This window comes from Pinus tabuliformis, chromosome 6, assembly GCF_031772625.1.
Source record: "Pinus tabuliformis cultivar Carrire ecotype Pingquan chromosome 6, CPIR1, whole genome shotgun sequence".
NCBI lineage: Eukaryota > Viridiplantae > Streptophyta > Pinopsida > Pinales > Pinaceae > Pinus > Pinus tabuliformis.
In genome coordinates, this window is record NC_142292.1 from 854,158,780 (window position 1) to 854,182,817 (window position 24,038).

The 24,038-nt window shown below is 40.7% G+C and overlaps 1 protein-coding gene across 1 annotated transcript in view; it reads left to right on the top strand.

Moving 5' to 3' along the window:
* LOC149261573 (putative RNA-dependent RNA polymerase 5) overlaps positions 1–24,038 on the top strand; it is a 547,055-nt gene that overhangs the window by 166,042 nt on the left and 356,975 nt on the right. Inside the window, exons 5-7 of the mRNA XM_089369746.1 lie at positions 8,690–8,885; positions 9,046–9,133; positions 9,319–9,462. Of these exons, the coding sequence (XP_089225872.1) occupies positions 8,690–8,885; positions 9,046–9,133; positions 9,319–9,462 (428 nt within the window). The remainder of the gene's footprint in view (positions 1–8,689; positions 8,886–9,045; positions 9,134–9,318; positions 9,463–24,038) is intronic.

A 24,038-nucleotide genomic window follows, 5' to 3' on the forward strand; every position in this document is an offset into this window, starting at 1 on the left:
ACCAGGCGAGTTAATTTTTTGCTGCGTGGATTGATTCAAAGGTTCAGGCGTGGAACTTTCCTTGTCCACCATCGAAAGTTTTCAGCCAAGTCATTGTCACGCGGGTCAGTTTCTTCCACCACGCCGGGTAATAACGTAAATCGTTTTCGGATTTTGCTGAGAGATATTGCGTGGAAGCTCCAGGTAATTTTTCACTGTTTGCTATTTGCCGCCGTCCTCCCTGCGTTTTCTCGGCCTGTCGTATTTTTTTTATGCGTAGGTAAAGATTAGTTTAGGTTTTGCGTTTCACATTTTAGTTTTAAATGTTAGATCTAAGTTAAATAAAAAATGTATATATAACGATTTAATAAAGTTTTGAATTTTAGCTTAGATACGTGCATTTTCATAGTTAGCGTAGGTTATTTTTAGATTTAGTTTTTTTTTGTTTTTAGATTCTAATTATTTCAGGTTTCTTTTTTTTTAATTTAGATTTGAAATTTTTGTAGGTTAACTTTATATTTAGAATAGATTTTAAAGTTTTATAATTTTTAGATTTTAATCTTCATCTTGAATCGTTTCTCTTTTAGATCTTTATAATATGAAAAATATAAATATAAATTATAATTTTTTTAAAAAAAAATCATAAATTTTGGATTTAAATTTTATATTTTAGTTTAAGTTTTTTTTTTTTTTTTTTTAAATCATAAAAAAATATAAAAAATTGTTTATGTTTTAAGCTTTGTTTGATTTTATAATCTTAGATTTTAATTTAAAATAAAAATAGATTTAGATTTTTTTCTTTTTTTTAGGGTTTTGTTTGATATTAAAATTTAAAATTTATAAAAAGGGGCTTAGTTTTAAATTTAGATTTTAAATTTTAATTTTTGTTTTAGTTTAGATTTTTTAGGTTTAAAAAAAAAAAAAAAAATTATAAAAATTTCGTGGAATCTTTTCTTGTTTGCCAAATCTAGCTGTTCTCAGGAGATTACTGATGTGGGATAAATGTTTATTTTTTTAGACGAATCTATGATCATCCTAAAGATTAGCTGGTATCTGTAAATGATTCATGATTTTGCATGGTTGTTCAAAGCGTTTTCGAAATCTTAATTTGCTGGAGTATCACTAAGCCGTAAAGCTTTTTTTTCTCGCATTTGATTTTCGCTCAGGCTTTGATGATAAATGATTGCTCCTAATGAGATCATATTTCTGCAGCATCTGGTAATTAAGCGATTTAACATTTGCTCCACAAGGCACTGGTCTTTTAACTTCTAAATCCATCTAGTGCTTATCATATCGTGTCTCGTGTCTCCCAACCAACTGGTCGACAGTTGGTCTTCATCATCTCACAGGGTCTACCCCCCTTAGCCGCGGGAGACAGGCTTAAACGGAGGGATTGGGGATCAGAGTGACAGCCCCCGGTCTGAGCGTTGTCGTGTCAATCCGCGCGACAACAGCTCCTCAGAGAACATCGCCCGTATACAAACAGGCCAATTCAAATGTTGGTACACCAGTGTTACAGATATTTTGTAGGCTTCAGGAATCCAGATTGACCGTCTCCCTCTTTTTCAGTTCTCTCTAAATGCTCTAGGCCACCTCCTTCCCAATTCGCAAGAGCTGAATAAAATCATTAAGGAAGATATTTACAGATGATACATTCAGACTACATGGACCAATCCTCCCAATGGGCTGCGCCCTAAAATGGCCTTCTACGCGAAGCATTGCCTGGAGATCGGGGATGGGCTCATCATCAGACCCCAGTACACATTCCAGCATTGGATGCATGCCCTTAGAATCCCCCTCAAGCAGATCAGAGTTGGGTCTCACAGACTCCAGGTGGAGACAGATCACCACATCGATAGGGCAGATAGGATTTGCCAGCTCTGTCACTTACAAGAGATAGAGACAGAGACACATTTCATCTTCGGATGTCCTGCGTACTATGAGACCCAAGGCCGTTTCCATTGTCTATTCAGGTCCTCTCAGACCCTGTCCAACTTCCTCAGATATGTTGACCAGAGATGCCTAGCACTTTATCTCCAGGAGGCCTTCAGATTTCGGGCTCGTTTTCTTCAGCCCCCTGCCAGATCGGACACCACGCAGAAGATCACGAACTTCTTTATAGCGCTACCCTCAGCGCGGGGCACCAAAAGAACCCTAGACCGACCCATAGACACTGAGACCGGATCAGTGCGGTCCTGGGGGGGCCAACCCACCAGATTGCACCAATGCCTTAGGATTGGTTCCACCCCTGGGAGGGACCATAGAACTTCTAGGCGACATCAACGACAACCCAATATGCCCACAAGACAACAGACTTTGACGAGCTTCCCTCAGTTTTCTTCTCTCGACCTCGGATGTTAGGAGTAGGGGCTAGAAAGGAGATCCTTCCCCCCTTTCTTCTTCTTCTTCTTCTTCTCCTCCTCCTCTGCTTCATTGCAGCGCTTTGTTCCGAAGCTGCGAGCTTCTTGCTTCTTCATTTACAATTTAGATGTATTTCCTGCTTTTTAAAAGAAATGTTAAAGGGGACTGTTTGGTCCACCGACTTGCATGATGTAATCATTGTAACCAACAGTCCCGTTGACCTACTATGGTCATTTGTTGGACATCAATAAAATTATCTTATCTATCTATCTATAAGGTGTTTTAGAGATTGGTTGAGTACCAAGTTTCAATTCTATTGTGAGATCTAGCTCTCTTTTAGGGGGTAATCTTGGTAGTTCCTTTGGAAATACATCCGGAAATTCGGCTAACACCGGATATTGTTCTAAGGACGGTCCTTTTTATTTACTTACTTCTTGAATTACATATTCCTGACAACCTTTTCTTAAGCAACATTTCATTTTCATTGCTGATATGTAGCGTAAAGATACTTTTCTCTTGATACCTTGAATTTGGATTGCCTCTCCTTCATCATTTATATCGAGAATTCTTTTCCCATAATAGTCTACCCAAGCTTGATGAGCTTCTAACCAATCCATACCTATGACAAGATCATAAGTTCCTAGGGTTGTGACATAAACTTTCAATTTAGTCGAACAGACCCCTAGATCAATTTTGCATTGATCCACACTTAAGTCTACGGATTGGAGTTCTCCTAAGGCCATTTCTACCTGTCTGAAATCATTTTGTTTGCAAGCTGCCAACCCACATTTATTTAATGCATATGACGAAATGAAACTATCTGTGGCACCAATATCAAATAAGATTTTGAATTTTATACCATTAATAATACCTGAAGATTCCACTACAGTGGATTGATGTGTTGCTTGATTGTTGTTGACTAATGCATGAATTCTATGATTTCCTTGGGTATTTGGTATTGGTTCCTTTCCAGTCCTATGCAATATACTTGATGAAGTTTTTGAACAATCACATTGAAAATGCGGTCCTCCACATCCCCAATAATTAACCTGGCTCTGATACCAGATGTAAGGACTATACAGAATTTAACAGTCATCGTAAAGACAGTAAAGGATTTCTTAAAATCATCATGAACTTGTGATAAAATTTCAAAGAATTTTTACAAATCTAATTGAGAGAATTGATGAGAGTACCTACCTGTTTTCCTACGGATGAAGAGGCTTCAGAATTTCCTAGCTCGCTATATCATTGGTATTTGCTCATTAATTATGATGCATTAAGCAATATGTGTGTTGATGGGTGAAGGTAACTTCTATTTGAAGGAGTGTCATGATATTCAACATTTATAGTTAATTTTAGAATATAAATACTAGTGCAGTGCATGCGATACATGCATATGTAGCTATCATATGCATGCATCGTATGCATGCTAATATTCTTGCGCTTTCTATATTAAAGATGGGTCATTACAAATTTCCTCTTATAATCTCTCCTTGATGAATCAATGGCCATGATCTATTCTCAATCAATGGCTAAGATCATTTTGACCCCATCAAGTGAATTTTCTGGAAGTATCTAGAGGAAAATCGATTTACCCTAATTAATACTGAAAAAAAAAAGCTATTTCCCTAAGTTAGACTTAAAGAAAATTAATTAGCTGCTTAATTAAATCTAATTAAGGTCTTTTCTCGCTAAACCTTTATCGGGTATTGGAGAAAATGTGTTCTGTAGCCTCATAAACGCAATCTGAGTCTAGAACACATGTTCGAGCTACACTTCTGGATGAATTTAGAAGACCAAACTTGTAGCTAATGGCAATGTTAGTTCTCCCAACAGGAGTGAGTGGATTACAAAGAGGCATTCACACTGGTCGCCAGATTTGCATCCATTAGGCTAGTTATATCCATTGCTTTAGAGATGATGTGGAGGATACATCAGAGGGATGTGAAGACTGCATTCATCAACGAGGTGATTGAGGAGGTATATATTGAGCAACCTCAACGCTTTGGGACACATGGGAGAGACTGTAGGTTGAAGAAGGATCTTTATGGGTTGAGTACGCTCTGCGTGCATGGTATGCCAGGATTGATGGATATCTTCTTGGTTTGGGCTTCACCAAGAGTGAGGTGGACTCTAACTTGTACTATGTACTTGTTGAGGCTGAGCTGCTCATCTTGGTACTTATGTGTACGATCTCTTCTTGACAAGATTGAAGAAGCTCATAGGGATGTGCAAGGAGGATCTTGCTTTAGAGTTCGAAATTAAGGAGATTGGCTTGATGCACTACTTTTTGGGATTGGAGGTGTGGCAGTAGCCAAGAGTGATTTTCCTTGGGCAAGGCAAGTATGCAGTTGTGACCTTGAGGAGGTTCAAGATGGAGGATTGCAGGTGCATGTCTACCCCGATGATCACTAACCTAAAGAAGTCGAGTGCTTCTGAAGGCGAGTTGGAGGATCCCACATTGTTTAGGTTACTGATATGTTCCTTGATGTATTTTGTCAACATGAGGTCAGATATCTATTTTTCTATGAACACACTTAGCTAGCTTATGGTGGAGTTAAGACAAGTTCATTTGGTGGCAGTGATGCATGTGTCGAGGTACCTATGAGGTACGGTGGATTATGGACTGAGATATGTCATAGTTGGTGGAGTGGAGTTGTAGGGGTACACATGTTTTGATTGGGATGGGAGTACTGTGGACATAAAATTGACATCTAGATGTTGTTTCAACTTGGGATTAACCATGATCTCATGGTATAATGGGAAGCAACAGTCAGTGGCACTTAGTTCAGAAGAGACAAAGTACATGGCAACGAGTATGGTTCATTATGAGGCAATGTGGCTTCGCAAGTACCTTGTAAGATTATTTTGTCTGAAGATGGGGCCAACAATGATTCAATGTGATAATCAGAGTTGCATTGAGCTCTTTGAAAATCTCGTGTTTCATGATAGGTCCAAACATATTGAGATCAAATACCACTTCATAAAAGACAAGGTCCAGAGAGGTGTTGTGAGATTGCAATACATTTCCATAGAGGAGCAGGTGGCAGATATTCTCACTAAGCCTCTAGTGAAGTGGAAGTTTGCGAAGTACAAAGACAAGCTAGGGGTAGTGGAGAATACGTTGCTTGCTAGGAGGGAGCGTTGAAGCTTATAGTAGCCTTGGAAGGTCTTCTTCATAGGCTTGGTATCTTAACATGTGGAAGATGATTTATTGCCTCTTTAGTTACTTGCTTCGTGGATTGAGTGGTTTATGTCTTCTGTCCTAAGTCTAACTTAGGAAAAGTACAACAGTTAAAGTAAACTAATTATTGTGGACCATTAAGACATTTGATAAGGATAAATAATTTGATTATTTAAGTGACTTAGAAATGATCTCAATTGATGATATCCTAGATCTTCCAGAAGAGAGATTAGGGTTTGGGATTCGGGGCTAATAAAAATTATAAAAAGAAGCCTAAGGGTAAGGTGAAGACACAAGAGACCCAAAGAAGAGAAAGTGATTTTCTCTAGTGCGAGTCGCTCAATAGACTGAAGCACAATGGAGGAAGAGTGTAGGAGGATTCAAGGACATATCTAGGAGGTTGAATTGTTGGCGATTGTACGACCAAGTTGCTGAAGAGAGAGGGAGGTCGTTTTGATTGGAGTGGTTGATTTTCTAGGGCTGAATTACCCTAGGCACAGAGGCAACTTGAAGGCAAAGCACAGGGTCAATTTGCTGGGCCGAAATTCTCTAGGCCAAGTTTTTGCAGAGGCTGATTTCCAGTAGGCCGAATTCTTTGGGTGAATTCATCCAGTGGGGTGCCGAGTTACACGTTCCAGTAATTGTATTTTTCCTTGTAATTGTGGGTTGAAAACCCTGATTTTTCAGATTAATGAATGATGGAGAATTGTTGTGTGTATTTATCTGTTGCAATATGTGATTCATCTCTCCGAATTTTTGCTTCTATTGCATATAATTTCTAGAGCTTAAAATACCAGTGATTTTATTTTTTGGCAATTCAGAATTTGTTTTGGTTAATTAAATAAAATGCTGGGAATAAATAACTGCTGTGAGAAAATAAATCTTCTGTTGTATTAAGAGATTTCTCATGTATGTCGCATCTTACAATCTATTGTCAAGAAATTTGGGCCAGACTGTGGTGCGAAAAAAAATATTCTTCACTCTTCTCCTTTTGGGAAACAATGAGAATTTCATCTAACTTATTACCTGTTGGATCTGCACATGGGATAAATTGAGTTGTCCAAATTCAAACCCTAGAAGAAATATTGAAGGTTCTACCCACTGTCACCTCTGTAAAACCTTCCTTCACTTAGTCTGGCTCACATCTGGCAGAAGGGAGATTCACTAGATAAGATTGTTACATCAGTTTTTATTAACCTTTGAGACGTAAATCAGAGTTACAAATCAAAGATCTTCTGGTATCCAATAGATTTTTGTGCTGATTCCAGTAGATCAGTACCTGGTACTTGGTCAACTAAGTCAAATTACTTTAAGGCTTGGACAATTGATCAATAGATAATATTCAGCAAGTGAAGATGAATGAACAACAGCCCTTATAAGTTATGACGGTGCTGCAAATTCAATTTGCAGCAAACGTAGTAAGCTCGTGAAGATGCAATAGTACCCCTGTTAGATTCTTGTTTCATCACATAATGTTAAATTCCAAAATTTGAAGTAAATTACAGGCTTTTATTAACAAAAACAGCCCAGGTATATAACACAATCGGATCTGAAATTAAGGGACTTTAAGAGGACAATAATATCACTTTTCAGATCTCTTATGCTGGAAATTAAGCCCTATAACAGCAGCAGAATTTCCAGCAAAGAACAGAGGGAAGGAAGATACAATATTGGCCTTACGAGAGATAACCGCTGCCCTTCCTTAATGATGCTGCAGACCTGCACAAGATATCTTTACTTTGGGCTCATTGGGCTAGAGTCTTTGATTGCACTTTTACATGAAATAAAAGATTATTAGAGTCTAGACATCCCTAGAAGGAGGGCACTCCACTAATCAAGCAGTAAACACGATTTTAAAATGATTTAACATAGCATGTGTGGGCCTCAAAGGATAGGCACTCCAAAACATTATTTGATCTTGCTTTGCTTGCCACATGTGATCTTCTTTGGCTCAGCATTCCACTAAATTGTGACTTGTTCTTGATAAAGGTGCTAGTTGTGGGCAGAAATATCTGAGCACTCGCTTAGAAATTATGCTTCAAGAGAAGTCTTAAGACTGTTCTAGAGGATTCTATGCTGAGCACTTCATCAAATACTAACCTTAAGCATGTTTTGTGCCTTTGTGGGCCAAGATGTCAGCTTGCTTCATGAACGTACTCTCTTGCCTTCGTGAAGTCTTCCTTGGATGAAGATTGTTCAGGGAAAATAGGATAGTTTGATCATGTAGATGGGTGTTGTATGGCATGTGTCCTTATCATGAAGAGAGAATTCCAATGTAAAGCCTTTTAAGAAGTGCCAATATGCCATTTCTACCTCCAAATATGTAGAACACGCTTTGTGTGATTTGAACCACAAAGATGAATATGCCTCCAAATGTGCAAAGTTGCAAACTTGCCTTGGGGAATGTGATAAATCATAATAGCTCGAAGGAGTCCTTAATGAAAAATTATGCATAAAATATGTAGAGGATATCCCTAGGGTGAATCACTACCAAGTGGAAAAGCTGTTTCTAAATGTCTGACGTCAACACTCAAAACAGCTCAAAAGATGAGTATTTGTCAATCATGAGAAAAAAAAACAAATCCAAGCTGCCAACATACATGACCTGCACAATGCTCACTGGAAAACTGTATATGAAAATGCAAATTGGATTTTGCATTTTCTGGTGGTAACATTATGCCTATCAAATTGCAAATTGGATTTCGTGTTTTCTGGTTGTAACATTACCTTCCCATTGATTGACGTCTGTCCTTGACTGCCAGGATTTAATAGAGAGCCAGCCAGACCAAGACAGTATTTAAATTCCACTTTAGTGTGCTTGAAGCCCTATCTCCTATTTAATTTTCCTATAGTTGATAGGTTTGTTCTGGGGGACTGATATTATTCTTTTCTATTGTATTGCTTGATTGATTCATGATATTTCCCTTCTGATTTTGTTTAAGTTAAAGCCTAGAACCTAATTTTTAGCATATCAATATTGCAATGAAGAAATGCTTGGATGCTTGGAAAGTGCTTCTTGTTATTTTGAGTGGAATAAAAGGCATAAAGGGAATCAAGTCTAACAGTTAGGAAAGCAATTGCAAGTTGCATTCTATATGTGAATTTACTCTTATATTATAGAGTTTTTCCAGTAAAGTTATTTAAATTACTTTTTGTGGATGGCAGTATTTAAGGATGGTGGCAAGGAAAGAAGGAAAAACCCCATGTCATCATCAGTCAAATGTTACTTTGTTTGCACCAAATCATTTGCGGAAGTAGATGAAAAAAGTCCATACATTTTGTTTAACAAATCTATCCACGAGGCGCGATGCCTGTTTATGCATGTGCATACTGTTGCCAGTTTGGAGAAGTACATAGCTCGGTGAGTTTGAACATCTGGATAGTTTATCATCCATCTGAGCCATTTTAGGAATGGAGTGCTTGATATCTATTCCTATAGTCTGGTAGAATTGGTTTTGTAATGTAATTTTGAAGTTGGTGTAGTTTGCAGGTTGTAATTTTGAAGTTCATTGAATTCGCAGGTTTACATTGATTCTTTCAAAAACCATTCCCTTTGGAGGTGATATCTCATATGTAAATTTTAAGCGTGTGGCAGATATACCATGTTTGGTATGCACTAGCTTGATGTAACTAATTTCTTTTACCTGCAGATTGTAGTTGTTAGGCTGGTTGATTTGATGTAAACTTCTACTGGAACCAATGCTTCTCTGTGTGTCTGTCTCTCGGTTTTCGTGTATGTCTCTTCCTAAAATTAGTCAACAGTATCAATGTAAATATTTTCTGCAATTGAACAGGATGAGAATAAAATGGACGTTTATGACTTGAATGGAGAGCTTCTAATACATACTAATGGCACTGGATTTATATCTGAAGATTTGGCTTCACAATGCCCAAAAAATTTATATGAAGGAAAGCATTTAAGCAATCAGATTTCAGAGGTACTTATAGAATCATTTCTATATTTAAAAGTATGAATTTTTTGTCACGTAGTTTTTAATATATGTTGGAAATATGTACTTTCAAATTGAAATAGTTGTTTAAATGAAATTAGAGGGTTAACCTGTTAATTTTAGATAACAATGGTATGTTCTATGCTGAAGTTTGAACACAATTTACTTCAATGTTCCTTTATCAACCCAATGACAATTACAATTATATCCAGTAGAAATCACATTAACTTAATCACATTGATAGTGAATGCAGATAGAACATAAAAACATATGCAGAAAACAAGCCAAAACAAGACAAGAGGACACTAGATTTGGCAGATGCTAGGGAAAAACCCCAATGTGGGGAAAACCCTTTGATCAAATCCTCTTATTATTATTCAATAGTTCAGCGAAGAGAGAGAGAGAGAGAGAGAATACAAAAATCAAATTCACTTGCCCAATACACAGTGAAATCAGCCCTGTCAACTTCTGTAGTCAACTGCAGTCAATTTCAACTCTAACCAAAAAGTCAATGCTGGTGAAAACAATAACAACACTTCACCAATGCAGCTCGGTCCTCCTTGGTCAAACTCAGCTTGAAGAGGAGGTCAAATGCAACCCAAAACAACTTGGTCAAACCTGGTCAAAGGAGAGAGAAAATCTTCTGTGATTTTATGTGGTCAAAATGGAAGTCAAGCTGAAGTCAACGCTGGTCAAACTGTCCCAAGCACCTTGATTTATGTGCCAATAAATGCGGCCTCAAGAGATCGAAATTCTGCCCCTGAAAACACAGTCAAACTTGGTCAATAAATCTTTGGTCAACGCTGTCCTGAAACTCTGAAATCCAGCCTGCAATCTGACCCAGAAATTCGTCCTTCCATCCACATGTGTGAGAGAGAGAGAGTTGATCTTCAAGCTGTATGAACCAATTAGATTTGGGGAGAGAAGAAATGATGAGTGAGTGATGTCCAAATGAGGAGAGAGGTCACTCCTACTTATACAATTCGATGAGGGTGAAAGTACACATATTGGGCTTATTGAGCCTACATTACGGTGAGGCCGACCTTAACAATTTGTGCATGAGAAAGAATAAATTCCAAATTCCACTTCTGCTTGACCGAACGAGATGATCTTTATATCAAATTTGGACTTCTCGAAAAGAGGAATCCAATGCAATAATCATCTCCATCATATGAGCTATCCCAAGGTGGAATTTGGCCCTAGTTGCCAATTATCTCTATTATGCTAGTTAAGATTTTTTTTTTTTTAGTGTAATTAAATTTTGTATATTATATAGAAAACATAGAGATACACAAATTAATGAGTACAATACTTTATTGTAGTCAAGGCTCAATATCATTAGAATAAGCTGAAGTAGACATTTTACTTCTTTAGTGGATGGAAACCCTCCCAAGATGTGGTTCATGTTGGAAGTGTATCAATTGCCATTTTTTAAAAGGATTAATAGAACCTATTGGCCTTATTGCAACAAGGTCTAGTGCAAAGCCTCGCTAGGTGGGACCAAACCTTATTGCAACAAGAGAGAGGGTTGCCACTGTCATTTAAGCAACCCTTGTTTGCTCTTTAGTGGTTGTTTGACCACAAGGAGGCTTCCCTAGCTCAACTAGATGGCTCAAGGTGATGGATAAAATGTCTATTATGTGAAAATTTCAAGTTTGAAATTCTGTTCTAGCAACTGGAATTAATTCTTCTAATTGTTAATTATTTAACAATTTATTTGCTACAACAAATATCGATTAAATCACACTGCAACCTTCACAAATAAAACTGTGGAAAATAATAGCGCTGGAAACTGAAAAATATTCTAGCACACACAAAAAATTGATACAATTATTTTTCGACAAATGTCCCCGGAAAAATCCAACTTGGGAAGACTGGTGAAAACCTTGCGTATTAATGAAAATATGGGCGAGAAGCTTCTAAGAGACGAGGATCAAGTCTAATTTTATCTTAGCCGTTGATTAGAGACTTAATCTCGGTTGTTGATTTCTCAACAGGAAAAGTATAAAGGAAGGCTTGGGGTCAGTTGGAGAGGACAAAGAGAGAGATTGAGGAAATCGATTTTTTGAGGTGAGAAGTTCTTACGAGGGAAATCGATTGGGGAGATCTTGCAGCTGAGGGGCAGCGATAGTTCGGGAATACAAACATAGAGGCAAATAGAAGCTTGTGGAGGCAATGCAGTAGTCGAGAGAGTTGACGCTGGGCTAGTCTGGGCCCACGCAACCTTGACGCAGAGCCAGGAGGGCCAGCGCAGAGGAAGCACTACCTTCCACACAGAAAGCCGGGGAGCTGCCGGAACAATCGGGAAAGTTGATGTAGTGGGAAGAAGTGCTGACGCAGAGCCTCAAAGAGCTCCACATAGGCCCATGCAATTACTGCGAAGGGGCAACGAAGTTGTAGCTGGGGCCAGCCAGTTCTGCTACCGAATTCTACTGGGTGAAGTGAGGTAAAACTCACTCAGGTTCTCTGCCATTGTATTTCTCTGTCATTGGTTTGCCGGGAGAGTAACGAGCATTTGTATTAAGAACTTCTGCTTAATAATAGAAAACCCTCGGAGCTGCTGCACTAGTTTTTCCGCATTGGGTTTTTCTGGAGACATTTAGTCCAAAAATAAGTGTGTCCTTTGCATGGGTGTCTCATTTATTTTTCAGTACTTGATCTGTATATGTTGATTTTGGGTAGCATTGGATGCGCTCTAGCTCCGAAATTTTGTGGAGGGGCTAGAATACATGAGATCTCTAAGACCCAAAAATCGTTTGGAGAAATTCCACATGGATTGTGAGTTATTAAAATAATTAATATTTTTAATTGGGTTCCTAAGTCTAAACTTAGGAAAATAAAAATATTAATTTGTATTAATAAAAATATTGGTGAGAAGCTTCTAAGAGGCGAGGATCAAGTCTGTTTTAATCTTAGCCGTTGATTTGGGACTTAATCTCGGCCGTTGATTCATCAACAGGAAAAGTATAAGAGGAGGCTTGAGGGTCAGTTGGAGATACACCAAGTTGATCAAATGAGTTTGATTTTTTTGGGGCATGGTTTGCTGAGAAAATCGAACCAGTGATTTGAGTTGCAGTGAGAGGGGAAAAGCAGAGATTTCGATTGGAAAGGAGTTATGAGACAAAGAGTACTGAGCAGGGAGGCAATAGTAGCATCAGAGAGGCAGTGTAGAGGCCTACGCAGCCCAAGAATAGGCTCACGCAGGCCAAGAGGGTCTCTTGCAGTGGTAGTGCAGGATATTTGTCAGAAGTTTGAGATTTTGCTGGAGAAGCGAGGTTCTGAGCCGGGAGGGCTGAACAACAATCTTCCTCCAACAAATCAATCCAGTAGAAGGGGTGATGCAGTCTCCTAGAGGCAAGACGTGGGCCCAAGCAGTGATTGCACTGGGATCTCGTAGTGTTTGCGGGAGTCAGGCCACTCAATGGATCAATTGTGACTTGGAGTAAGAGGTAAACCCTCGTATGTATTTCTTGCTGCCGAGATTTCTCTGAAAGGTTAGCCGTTGTGAGAAGCAACCTGTTGTACTCAGATTCTCCTTGCTTGATAATACAAATCCTCTATCTGTTGCACTGGTTTTCCCGCATTGGGCTTTTCTGGGGACGTGCTGTCTAAAATAACGGTGTCCCTTGTGTGTTTGTCTCATATATTGTTTTAGTTTATGATCTATATGTCAGTATCACCTGCAGTTGTGTTTTTCATCACTGTTTATAAATTAAATAACTTGTTGAATGAAATAACAAGTAGGAGATGCTAAACCAATGACTGCAGTAGGATTTCTGTTTGTAAAGATTCAGAAATTTTCACATGGTATCAGAGCATTACAGATCATAGGATACTGAAGCCATTAGTCGGGAGATCCAGCAAATCTGCTGTAGAGAGGTAGCTGTCCCGAGTGACAGCGCTGTTCCAGAGCCAGAGACGTAGAGGGAGAGTGACGCAGTGTAGAAGAGGTGACGCAGAGGCTCACACAGTGCCTGCATCAACATTCTGAGTCAGGTGAGGGTGACACAGTAGCTGGGAGGAGCCCACACAGTAGCTGTGTCAGCCATCTAGGCCAGCGCAGAAGCAGAGGGGCAGATCAGGCTCATGTAGAGCCACGCTGTCTTTCTAGACCAGGAAGGAGCGAAACAGTGGCCAGGAGGAGCTGATCTAGCTCACGCAGTGATTGCGCAAAGCCCGAGGAGCTCAGATTCTTCAGTTGCTGGGGTAAAAGGAGCAGTGCAGATAAGATCTGAGGTGTTGGTGGGACGTTGTAGCTGTTGGTGCAAAACAGTGCCTGAGGAGACTGAACCAAGGTAGAGGGAGTCACTGCCTTAACATATTTCTTGCCAAAAAAATCTAGGTCTGGGTTCTTGAGTAGTAGCAAAGGAGGATTGGTGAGGAGTGATTCGACATTGTTTGGTGGAAGTATTTCTATGAAGGAAATCGGGACTCAAAGGGAGTCTAGAAGGAATTTGTTCCTTAGAGGGTTTCTAGTGCCAAAGAAATCCAGATCCGAGTTTTGCTGGGCATGAGTGAAAGAGGGAGAAGAGAACTTGTTCGACACTCATTTGAGCAGAGATGGCACTTAATGGACTGAGGGATCAGGACAGATTGGATGGAGCATCCAACTTTGTCATCTGGAAGGCTAGGATCCTAGCAGTCTTGGCCAAGAATCACATCAAGGATTATGCCTTGAAAGTGTTGGCTGTACCGGTCGATGCTGATCCTCTCAAGAAATATGAGGATGCTCAAGCAAAGGCGACGTGCATGATCTTGGATGGGGTCAAGGATCATGTGGTCCCACATATTGCTAAAAAGGAAATAGCAAGGGAGATGTGGGAGGCCTTGACCACCTTGTATGAGGGAACTTCCGTCCAACAGAAGATGTTGCTTGAGAACCAGCTAAGACAGTATCAAATGCAAAAGGAAGAATAAATCGATCCCTTCCTTCTCAAGTTGCAAGGGATTCGAGACCAGTTGACTTCCGTGGGGTCCACACCAGATCCTGAGTTCATGGTCGGCAATGCCCTAAATGCAGTTACTGAAGACTGGGAGACCTTTGTCCAGAGCATCTTGGGCAGGGTTTCTCTCTCCTGTTGGGAGGAGATGTGGGCAGCTCTTCAATGGGAAGAGATCAAGTGGTTAACCAAGGCAGGAAGTAGTGGCAAAGGAGTTTGAGTCAAGAAGGAGGAAGAGGAGGATGCAACTCTAACATCAGTGGGATAACCAGGGCAGCAGAAGAGGAAAAAGAAAGACATAACCAAGGTCAGATGCTTCAAATGTGGGGAACTGGGACATTTCGCCACTCAGTGCCCTCAGAAGAAGGGCAAGGAAGAGAAGTCTGACTCAAAGGCTGCTCTAGCAAAAGCTAATGAGGACGATGATGGAGCGATAGTGGCAGAGCTAGAGTGCCAAAGTTTGAAGCAGCGTAGTAGAGTGTTGAGCAGTGCAAGAGGCACAGAGCAGATACAACAACAACGCAGTAGCATCAGAGGGTTGGCACAGATTAGCAACAGAGGTAGCTTCAGCATCACGGGGTATCCAGACTGATCAGTATGTCAGTCTTGGGTGGCTTTTCAGTTGCGTACTTCTTAGTAACTGAGTTGCAGGGCATCTGTTAGCAGTGGCATTGCTATGGGCAGCATGATGTAGCATATTGAGAGGGAGCTGTAGTATAGATGCAGCAGTGGCAGTGGCAGTGTCATGGGCAGCAGTACAGGTTGCAGCAGTGCAGTGGATGAAGGGTAGCAGGCCAAGCATCAACAACACAGAGGACCGATGCCATGGATCAGTGTGATGCTTCTATTGGGAAGTATTGCTAGAGCACATTCCTCGCTAAGAGGGAGTGTTGATTTTGGGTAGCATCGGATGTGATATAGCTCCAAAATTTTGTGGAGGGGCTAGAATACATGAGATCTCCAAGACCCAGAAATCGTTTGGAGAAATTCCACCTAGATTGTGAGTTATTAAAATAATTAATATTTTTAATGGGGTTCCTAAGTCTAAACTTAGGAAAATAAAAATATTAATGGGTATTAATAAAAATATGGGTGAGAAGGTTCTAAGAGGTAAGGATCAAGTATGTTTTAATCTTAGCCATTGATTAGGGACTTAATCTCGGCCTTTGATTCATCAACAGGAAAAGTATAAGAGGAGGCTTGAGGGTCAGTTGGAGATACACCAAGTTGATCAAATCAATTCAATTTTTCTAGGGCGTGGTTTGCTGAGAAGATCGAACCAGTGATCTGAGTTGCAGTGAGGGGCAAAAGCAAAGATTTGGATCGGAAAGGAGTTCCGAGCCAAAGAGTACCAGGCAAAGGCAACAGTAGCATCAGAGAAGCAGCGCAGAGGCCTATGCAACCCAAGAAGGGGCTCACGCAGGCCAAGAGGGTCCCTTGTAGTGGCAGTGTAGGATATTCGTCAGAAGTTCGAGATTTTGCTGGAGAAGCAAGTTTCTGAGCCGGGAGAGTTGAACAACAATCTTCCTCCAACAAATCGATCTAGTAGAAGGGGTGACGTAGTCTCCTAGAGGCAAGACGTTGGCCAAAGCAGTGATTGCGCTGGGATTTCACATTGTTTGCTGGAGTCAAGCCACTCAGTGGATCAGTTGTGACTTGGAGAACAAGGTAAACCATCGTATGTATTTCTTGCTGCCGAGATTTCTCTGAAATGTTAGCCAGTGTGAGAGGCAACCTGTTGTATTAAGATTTTGTTTGCTTAATAATACAAACATGCTACTTGCTGCACCGGTTTTCCCGCATTGGGTTTTTCCGAGGACGTGTTTTCCGAAAATAACGGTGCCCCTTGTGTGTTTGTCTCATATATTGTTTCAGTTTATGATCTGTATGTTAGTGTAATCTGCAGTTGTGTTTTTCATCACCGTTTATAAATTAAATAACTTGTTGAATGAAATAACAAGTAGGAGATGCTAAACCAGTGATTTCAGTAGGATTTTTGTTTGTAAAGATTCAGAAATTTTCACAGTATATTGGTTTAGGCTGTAGTGTATTTACATTAATATTTTCTGAATATTTCTGAAAATAATTTGTTAAATGAATAACACAAGTAGGTAATGAAATCAGTTTACTGCAGTAGAATTTCTGATTTGTTCGATTTAGAAATTTTCACATGGTATCAGAGCGATTGTAGATCAAGGAGGACAGAAGCCATTGGTGGAAGGACAGAGGAAAATCTGTGTTGAAGACAGTTGTCCTGAGAGACAGTGTAGTTTCTGGCCGAGAGAGCAAAGGAGGGGTGACGCAGTCACCAAGGGAGGTTCACGTAGAGCCTGCATCAGCCTGATTGGGTGACGCTGTTGTTGCAGAGGGCTCGTTGAGTCTCGTTTTTTCCGGTTGCCGGGGCTATAGGTGCAGCGCAGATTTCATCTGGAGTTGCTGGTGGGGTGTTGATTTTGTTGGTGCAGAACAATACCTAGTGGGGCAGAAGCAAAGTAGAGGGAATCAGTTCCTCAAAAGGTTTTTGTCCAAGAAATATAGATTTAGTGTTGAGTAGCAACAAAGAGAGATCAGAGGGGTGGTTCGATATTGGTTGGCAGAAGGATTTTCGTGAAGGAAATCGAAACTCAGGGAGGTTGTTCCTTAGAAGTTTCTAGCGCCAAAGAAATCCAGATCTGAGTTTTGCTAGGGCAGCAACGAGAGAGGGAGAAGAGAACCAGTTTGACATTCATTTGAGCAGATATGGCAGTCAATGGACTAAGAGATCAGGACAGGTTTGATGGAGCATCCAACTTTCTCATCTGGAAGGCCAGGATCCTGGTAGTTTTGGACAAAAATCACATCAAGGATTATGCCTTGAAGACAGTTGCTATTCTGGTTGATGCTGATCCTCTCAAGAAGTACAAGGAGGCTCAGGCAAAAGCTAAGTGCATGATCTTGGACGGGGTCAAGGATCATGTGATCCCACATATTGTTGAGAAGGACATAGCAAGGGAAATGTGGGAGGCCTTGACCACTTTATATGAGGGAACTTTTGTTCAATGGAAGATTTTGCTTGAGAGTTAGCTGAGACAGTTTCAGATGTAGAAGGGAGAAGAAATCAATCCCTTCCTTCTCATGTTGCAAGGGATCTGAGACCAGCTAACTTCCGTAGGGTCTACACTAAATCCTCAATTCATGGTCAGGACCCTGAATGCAGTCACTGAAGACTGGGAAACCTTTGTCTAGAGCATCTTGGGCAGGGCTTCTCTCCCTAGTTGGGAGGAGATGTTGGCAGTGCTTCGATAGGAAGAGATCAGTTGACCAAGGCAGGAAGCAGCGACAAAGGGATCAGAGCCAAGAAGGAGGAAGAGGAGGATATAACTCTCGCATCAACGAGACAACAAGGGCAACAAAAGAGGAAAAAGAAAGACATAACCAAAGTCAGATGCTTCAGATGCAGAGAAATGGGACATTTTGCCATGCAGTGCCCTAGGAAGAACGACAAAGAAGAGAAGTCTGACTCAAAGGCTGTTCCAGCCGAAGCTGACAAAGAGGGCGATGATGATGATTGCTCCATGAGTGCTCATGCACCTCTAGAGAAGAGGTGGGGTGATAGTGAGCTGCAGTCGGGAGGACTACAGTAGAGGTGCAGGATCCTCGAGGTGCCCAAACTCTTGGATCACATACGACTACGGGAGCCCTTAATGACAGTAGTAGAATGATGGGGGTTAGTTGGTGTGAGGGATGATGGAGCGACAGTGGCAGAGCTAGAGTGCCAAAGTCTGAAGCAGCGCAGTGGAGTGTTGCAATAGTGAGGGAGGCACAGAGTAGATACAACAACAATGCAGTAGCATCAGAGGGTCAACACAAATTAGCAACAGAGGTAGCTTCAACATCACGGGGCATCCAGACTGACCAACATGTCAACTTTTGGGTGAGACTTTTAGTTGCTTACTTCTCAGCGACTGAGTTGCAGTGCAACAATTAGCAGTGGTAGTGCTATGGGCATCATGATGCAATATATTGAGAGGGAGTTGCAGTACACATGCAATAGTGATAGTGGCAGTGTCATGGGCAACAGTGCAGGTTGCAGCAGTGCAGTGGATGAGGGGCAACAGGCTGAGCTTCAACAGTTCAGAGGACTGATGTCATGGATCAGTGTGATACTTCTGCTGGGAAGTATTGTTAGATCACATTCCTCGCTAAGAGGGAGTGTTGATTTTGGGTAGCATCGGATGTCTAGATTTGAATTTTGTGGAGGGGCTAGAACACATGAGATCTCCAAGACCCATAAATTGTTTGGTGAAATTCCACCCGGATTGTATTTTATTAAAATAATTAATATTTTTAATGGGGTTCCTAAGTCTAAACTTAGGAAAATTAAAATATTAATGAGTATTAAATTTTAATGAAAATATGGGTGAGAAGCTTCTAAGAGATGAGGATCAAGTCTAATTTAATCTTAGTATTTGATTGGAGACTTAATCTTGGTTGTTGATTTCTCAACAGGAAAACTATAAAGGAAGGCTTGGGGTCAGTTGGAGAGGACACAGAGAGATTGAGGAAATCGATTTTTTGAGGTGAGAAGTTATCGGGAGGGAAATCGATTGGGGAGATCTTGCAACTGAGGGGCAGTGATAGTTCAGGAATACAGACAAAGAGGCAAAGAGAAGCTTGTGGAGTAGCATTGTAGCCGGGAGAGCTGATGTTGGGCTAGTCTGGGCCCACGCAACCTTGATGCAGAGCCAGGAGGGCTAGCACAGAGGAAGAACTAACTTCCACGCAGAAAACCAGGGAGCTGCCGGAACAACCTGGAAAGCTGACGCAGTGGGAAAAAGTGATGACGCAAAGCTGATGTAGAGCCTCGGAGAGCTCCACGTAGGCCCACACAGTTACTGCGAAGGGGCAGCGAAGTTGTAGACAGGGCCAGCCAGTTTTGCTGTCGGATTCTACTGGGTGAAGTGAGGTAAAACTCACTCAGGTTCTCCGCCATTGTATTTCTCTGTCACTAGTTTGCCGGGAGGGTAACCAACATTTGTATTCAAAACTTCTTCTTAATAATAGAAAACCCTCAGAGCTGCTACACCAGTTTTCCCGCATTAGGTTTTTTCGGGGATGTTTAGTCCAAAAATAAGTGTGTCCTTTGCATGAGTGTCTCATTTATTTTTCAATACTTGATTTGTATATCGATGTAGGCTGCTATGTATTTACATTAATACTTTCTGAATATTTTTTAAAATAACTTGTTAAATGAAGAACATAAGTAGGTAATGCAAATTAGTTTACTGCAGTAGGATTTCTGATTTGTTCGATTCAGAAATTTTCACATGACCAAGGTTAAACCTTAATTGATGCCTAAGATTATTTCCCTGTCGATTCGTGAGTTTCTAGATTATTCACACCTTATCTTAATTAATTATGATTAATTAACCAGTTTTCCTAAGTTTAGATTTAGGAAGCATTTAACAATAGGCTAATAATCTAATTGAGACACTTCTAGGTGGAGTTCCTAAAGATGATTTCTGGGTTATGGAGAATTGCTGTGTTTTAGCCTCTCCACAAAAGTTTCGAAACTAGAACACCTCCGATGCTACAAAATCTAACACTCCCTCTTAGCGAGGAAAGTGTTCTAGTGTTGCACTACTACTACAACACCCCGTCTTTGTATCGTCCTCTGTCATGTTGCTGATGTCTTGACACTAACACTGCCTGCCACAACCCACTCTGATAATGCATCTGTGCTACTGTTGACACTGATATACTGTTGCCAACCCTACATATGCACCGCAACTCCGTCTCATATGTTGTTGCTGCTAATGCAACTACTACAACTGAGAAGCACCCGAGATACTCAATCAACTGTGTCTCTGTGCTGCATTCGTCCCCCCATCTGACTGCTATAGCTTTCTGCACTGTCCACTAAAGAATCTGCGTTGTTGCTGCCTCTGCTACTGGGCCTCTTGCTTTGTTGTCAACACCGCTCTGTGCTACTCAACACCTGATTGCCACTAGTCTGCAACTGTCACTTTGGAATCTGACTATGTCACAGAAACTAATCCATCCTACTACTGAATATTGTGGGCCCTTGTAGCAAGGTAATGATCCATGAGAAGGACACCTCAATGGACCTTGCCCAACCTCTGCGCTACTTTGGGACTATAACTCCATATCGCCCCACCTCACTCCTAGAGGTATAATTGCTATCATGGTGAAATCTTCCTCCAGTTTGGAGGACAATTTATTTATCTCTGCGGACGCTACTGCCTGGTACTGCTTCTCTTGCTTGTCGTTCTTCCTGAGAGGACACCAGGTACTGTAGCTACCGAAATCACCACATCTGAAGCACTTGACCTTAGATAGGTCCTTCTTCTTCTTCTTCTCCCCCTGTCCCTGACTGGGACCCTTTGATGCTAGGGCCACATTCTCCTCTTCCTTCTCACCCTTCACGACCTTGCTGCTGCTTCCACTGATGGTGCTCTTTACTAGAGCCCGCCTCAATTCCTCCTGTTGTAGGTCGGACCACATCTTGTCCCATCTAGGAAATGTGTCTCTGCCCAAGATACTTTGGACAAACACTTGCCACTCTTTTGAGACATTGTTCAGTGCCAACCATACAAGCTTTGTCAGTTGAGGTGCCTCTCCAACTATGGAAAGCTGATCACGGACCTCCTGAATCTTGATGAGGAAGGGATCTATGCCTTCACCCTTTTGCATCTTGATGCTTCTTAGCTTCTCCTGGAGAAACATCTTTTGCTGCTCGGAAGAACTCTGATATAGCTGGGAGAGAGCATCCCACATTTCCTTGGCAGTGTTCTTGCTAGATATATGTGAGACTATATGATCTCGGGCTCCATCCAAGATCATCCGCTTTGCCTTCCCCATTTCCTTTCTGTACTCCTTCAGGTGATCTGCATCCTGGGGTACCACTATGACATTGTCCACATAGGCTTTCAAGCTAAATTCATCTAGAAGGAAAGACATCCTAGCCTTCTAGATGACATAGTTGGAGCCTCCCTCTAATCTATCTTGTTCTCTAAGCCCTGCTGTGGCCATCTCTAAATCGCCTCGAAAATCTCCCTCTTCCCCTCTCCTCGGCTGCTAGATCTGTACACGGACTCCCTTCTGGAGTGAAAAAATCTGCTAATAGTTACTACCATTCTACAACTGGAAAATTGGATTTCTAAAACTCGAAATACCCTGAGGGAAATTTCCCTCAGTGTTTGCTATTTCCCTTCCACCCGACGTTGATTCTGCTTCTGCAAAATGCTGCCCTTTGCGCCCAAACAAGGAATCTGTGCAACGAAAATATAAGTTGTTGCTGCTCCCTCTGCCTGCTGGAATCACTCAACTGGCAAGCTGAGTTTTTCTGACAACCTACATTGAAAAATCAAACTTCCCTAAGCAATTCAATCTACCTGGCTTAAGCTTTGTACAACCCCTAGAAAAATCGTCCTGCTGCTCCCTCTGAACAACGAATTCCTCTGTCTCCCTGTCTAATCAATCACGCTCCGATACCATGTGAAAATTTCAAGTCTGAAATCCAATTGCAACAACTAGTATTAATTCTTCTAATTCTTAATTATTTAACAATTTATTTGCTATGACAAATATCGAATAAATCACACTGCAACTTTCACAAATAAAACTATAGAAAATAATAACGCTGGAAACTGAGAAATATTCTAGCACACACAAACACACAAAATTGACAACTATTTTTGGACAAATGTGCCCAGAAAAACCCGACTTGGGAAAACAGGTGCAACAACTGAGGATTTTTATTATTAAGTAGTAGTAAAATTCTGAGTACAATCTATGGATGCCCAACTGACAACCCAAACAACAAAATAATTTGGCCGAAATATCTGTGAGGAAAATACCTCAACGCCATGCATGATCTTGCTTTGACAACTAACAAATCTAGCTAGTCGTACGACCTCTGCGTGAGCCTCTCCGGAGTGCTTGCGCAAACCCTAACTTGCTAAGTCTGAAACTGCAAGATAAAATGACGACCTGGCTGACTCTGCCTTTGGGAGAAATTCGCTTGGCCTCCAGGGAAATTTCTGGACCAACAACAACTGAATTTCTATCTCCTTAAACAAAATTGATCTCCCTCTGAAGCCTTCTATGATGCCTCTGCGCAACTCCACTCGGAAATACGACCCTTCTGCTGTTGACTCTTCGGATCTGGAAAAACTTTCCACCAAACTCACTATCCCTGCCCTTCTCTGTCTCTGCTTCTTTCTCTGGCTCAAACTCTTCCTGCTACTTCCTCTGGCAAATTGAACTCTCCAAGGAAATCGATCTCAAGTGTGCGTTCTCCATCTACCCATCGACTTCTTTTTATAGTCTTTGGTTGGGACTCCAACGACCAAGATTAAACCTTAATCGATGGCTAAGATTATTTCCCTATCGATCTGTGTGAGTTTCTAGATAATTCACAACTTATCTCAATTAATTCTTATTAATTAGCCAGTTTTCCTAAGTTTAGACTTAGGAAACATTTAAAAATAGGCTAATAATCTAATTGAGACACTTCTAGGTGGAATTTCCAGAAATGGTTTCTGGCTTATGGAGAACTCCTTTGTTTTAGCCTCTCCATAAAGTTTCGAGACTAGAACACCTCCGATGCTACAAAAACTAACATATTAAACGGGATAAAGTATCGTCAAAGCCATGAAAGGCTTAGATGTTCTATGCTAGGGTTCAAGTACTCTACACCTAGACCAAAGATACATCTATTATAAGTTAGGGTTTGATTGATTTGTAGCGATAGGGTGCAAAATGTCATATAACAGCTAAACAAAAAGCCTTTCAAGGATAATCAACAAAAAGAAATGACGGCCTTCCAATAGACAATGGGATTAGGGTTGGGAAATAGAATTTTATGGCTGAAAAGTATCCATAGACAACAAATTGGAATGACGCGAGTCCTAATAAGGAAGGATTTAACCATGCACAATGCTAAATTTTACTTTAATGTAAGTTATTGATGCAATTCGTAATTTATGAGCCACAAACATACAACACATATTCTCTTTCTATGCATAAATCTGCCTTAAAACCCTATTGGCTAACCCTAGATGCCTAGGAAAAAGCAAACGAAGAGGAAATTTTATACATTTTGTGGATGATCAACACCATAAGGATTAATACCTTATCCTAAATGGCCTTAATGGAGTCTTTTAAGGTTGAAATTCCTTCGAAAGGTCCTGATGGAGTAGGGGCGATGGCTAGGGCATCCAATTTTAAAACCCTAACTATTTTCCTTGTGACGGGAGAAATTGAATATAAGGAATGCACAAATTAGAGTTTCCTTATAAGCTTTAAGGAGAACAATTTCGTATGCAATAATGGAGCAATATTTCAATATAGATTTAGCATTTAGTCATGGCATAAATAGAAACCCTACTTCACACATACAATATGCAAAATATGGAAGACGAAGCATGAAACTTCTTTCAAGAAACACTTCTTTCAATCCCAACAAAACTTCTCCATGCAAAATACCATCTGCACAAGAAATTCGCACAATTGAAAAGTATCTTCTTGTCCAAGTAGTGAAAAAGGACTAATTCACACTCTTTTGTAGAGAAGAGTGATAAAATGTGGGATGATGAAATGAAATAAAGGGAGCTTCTATTG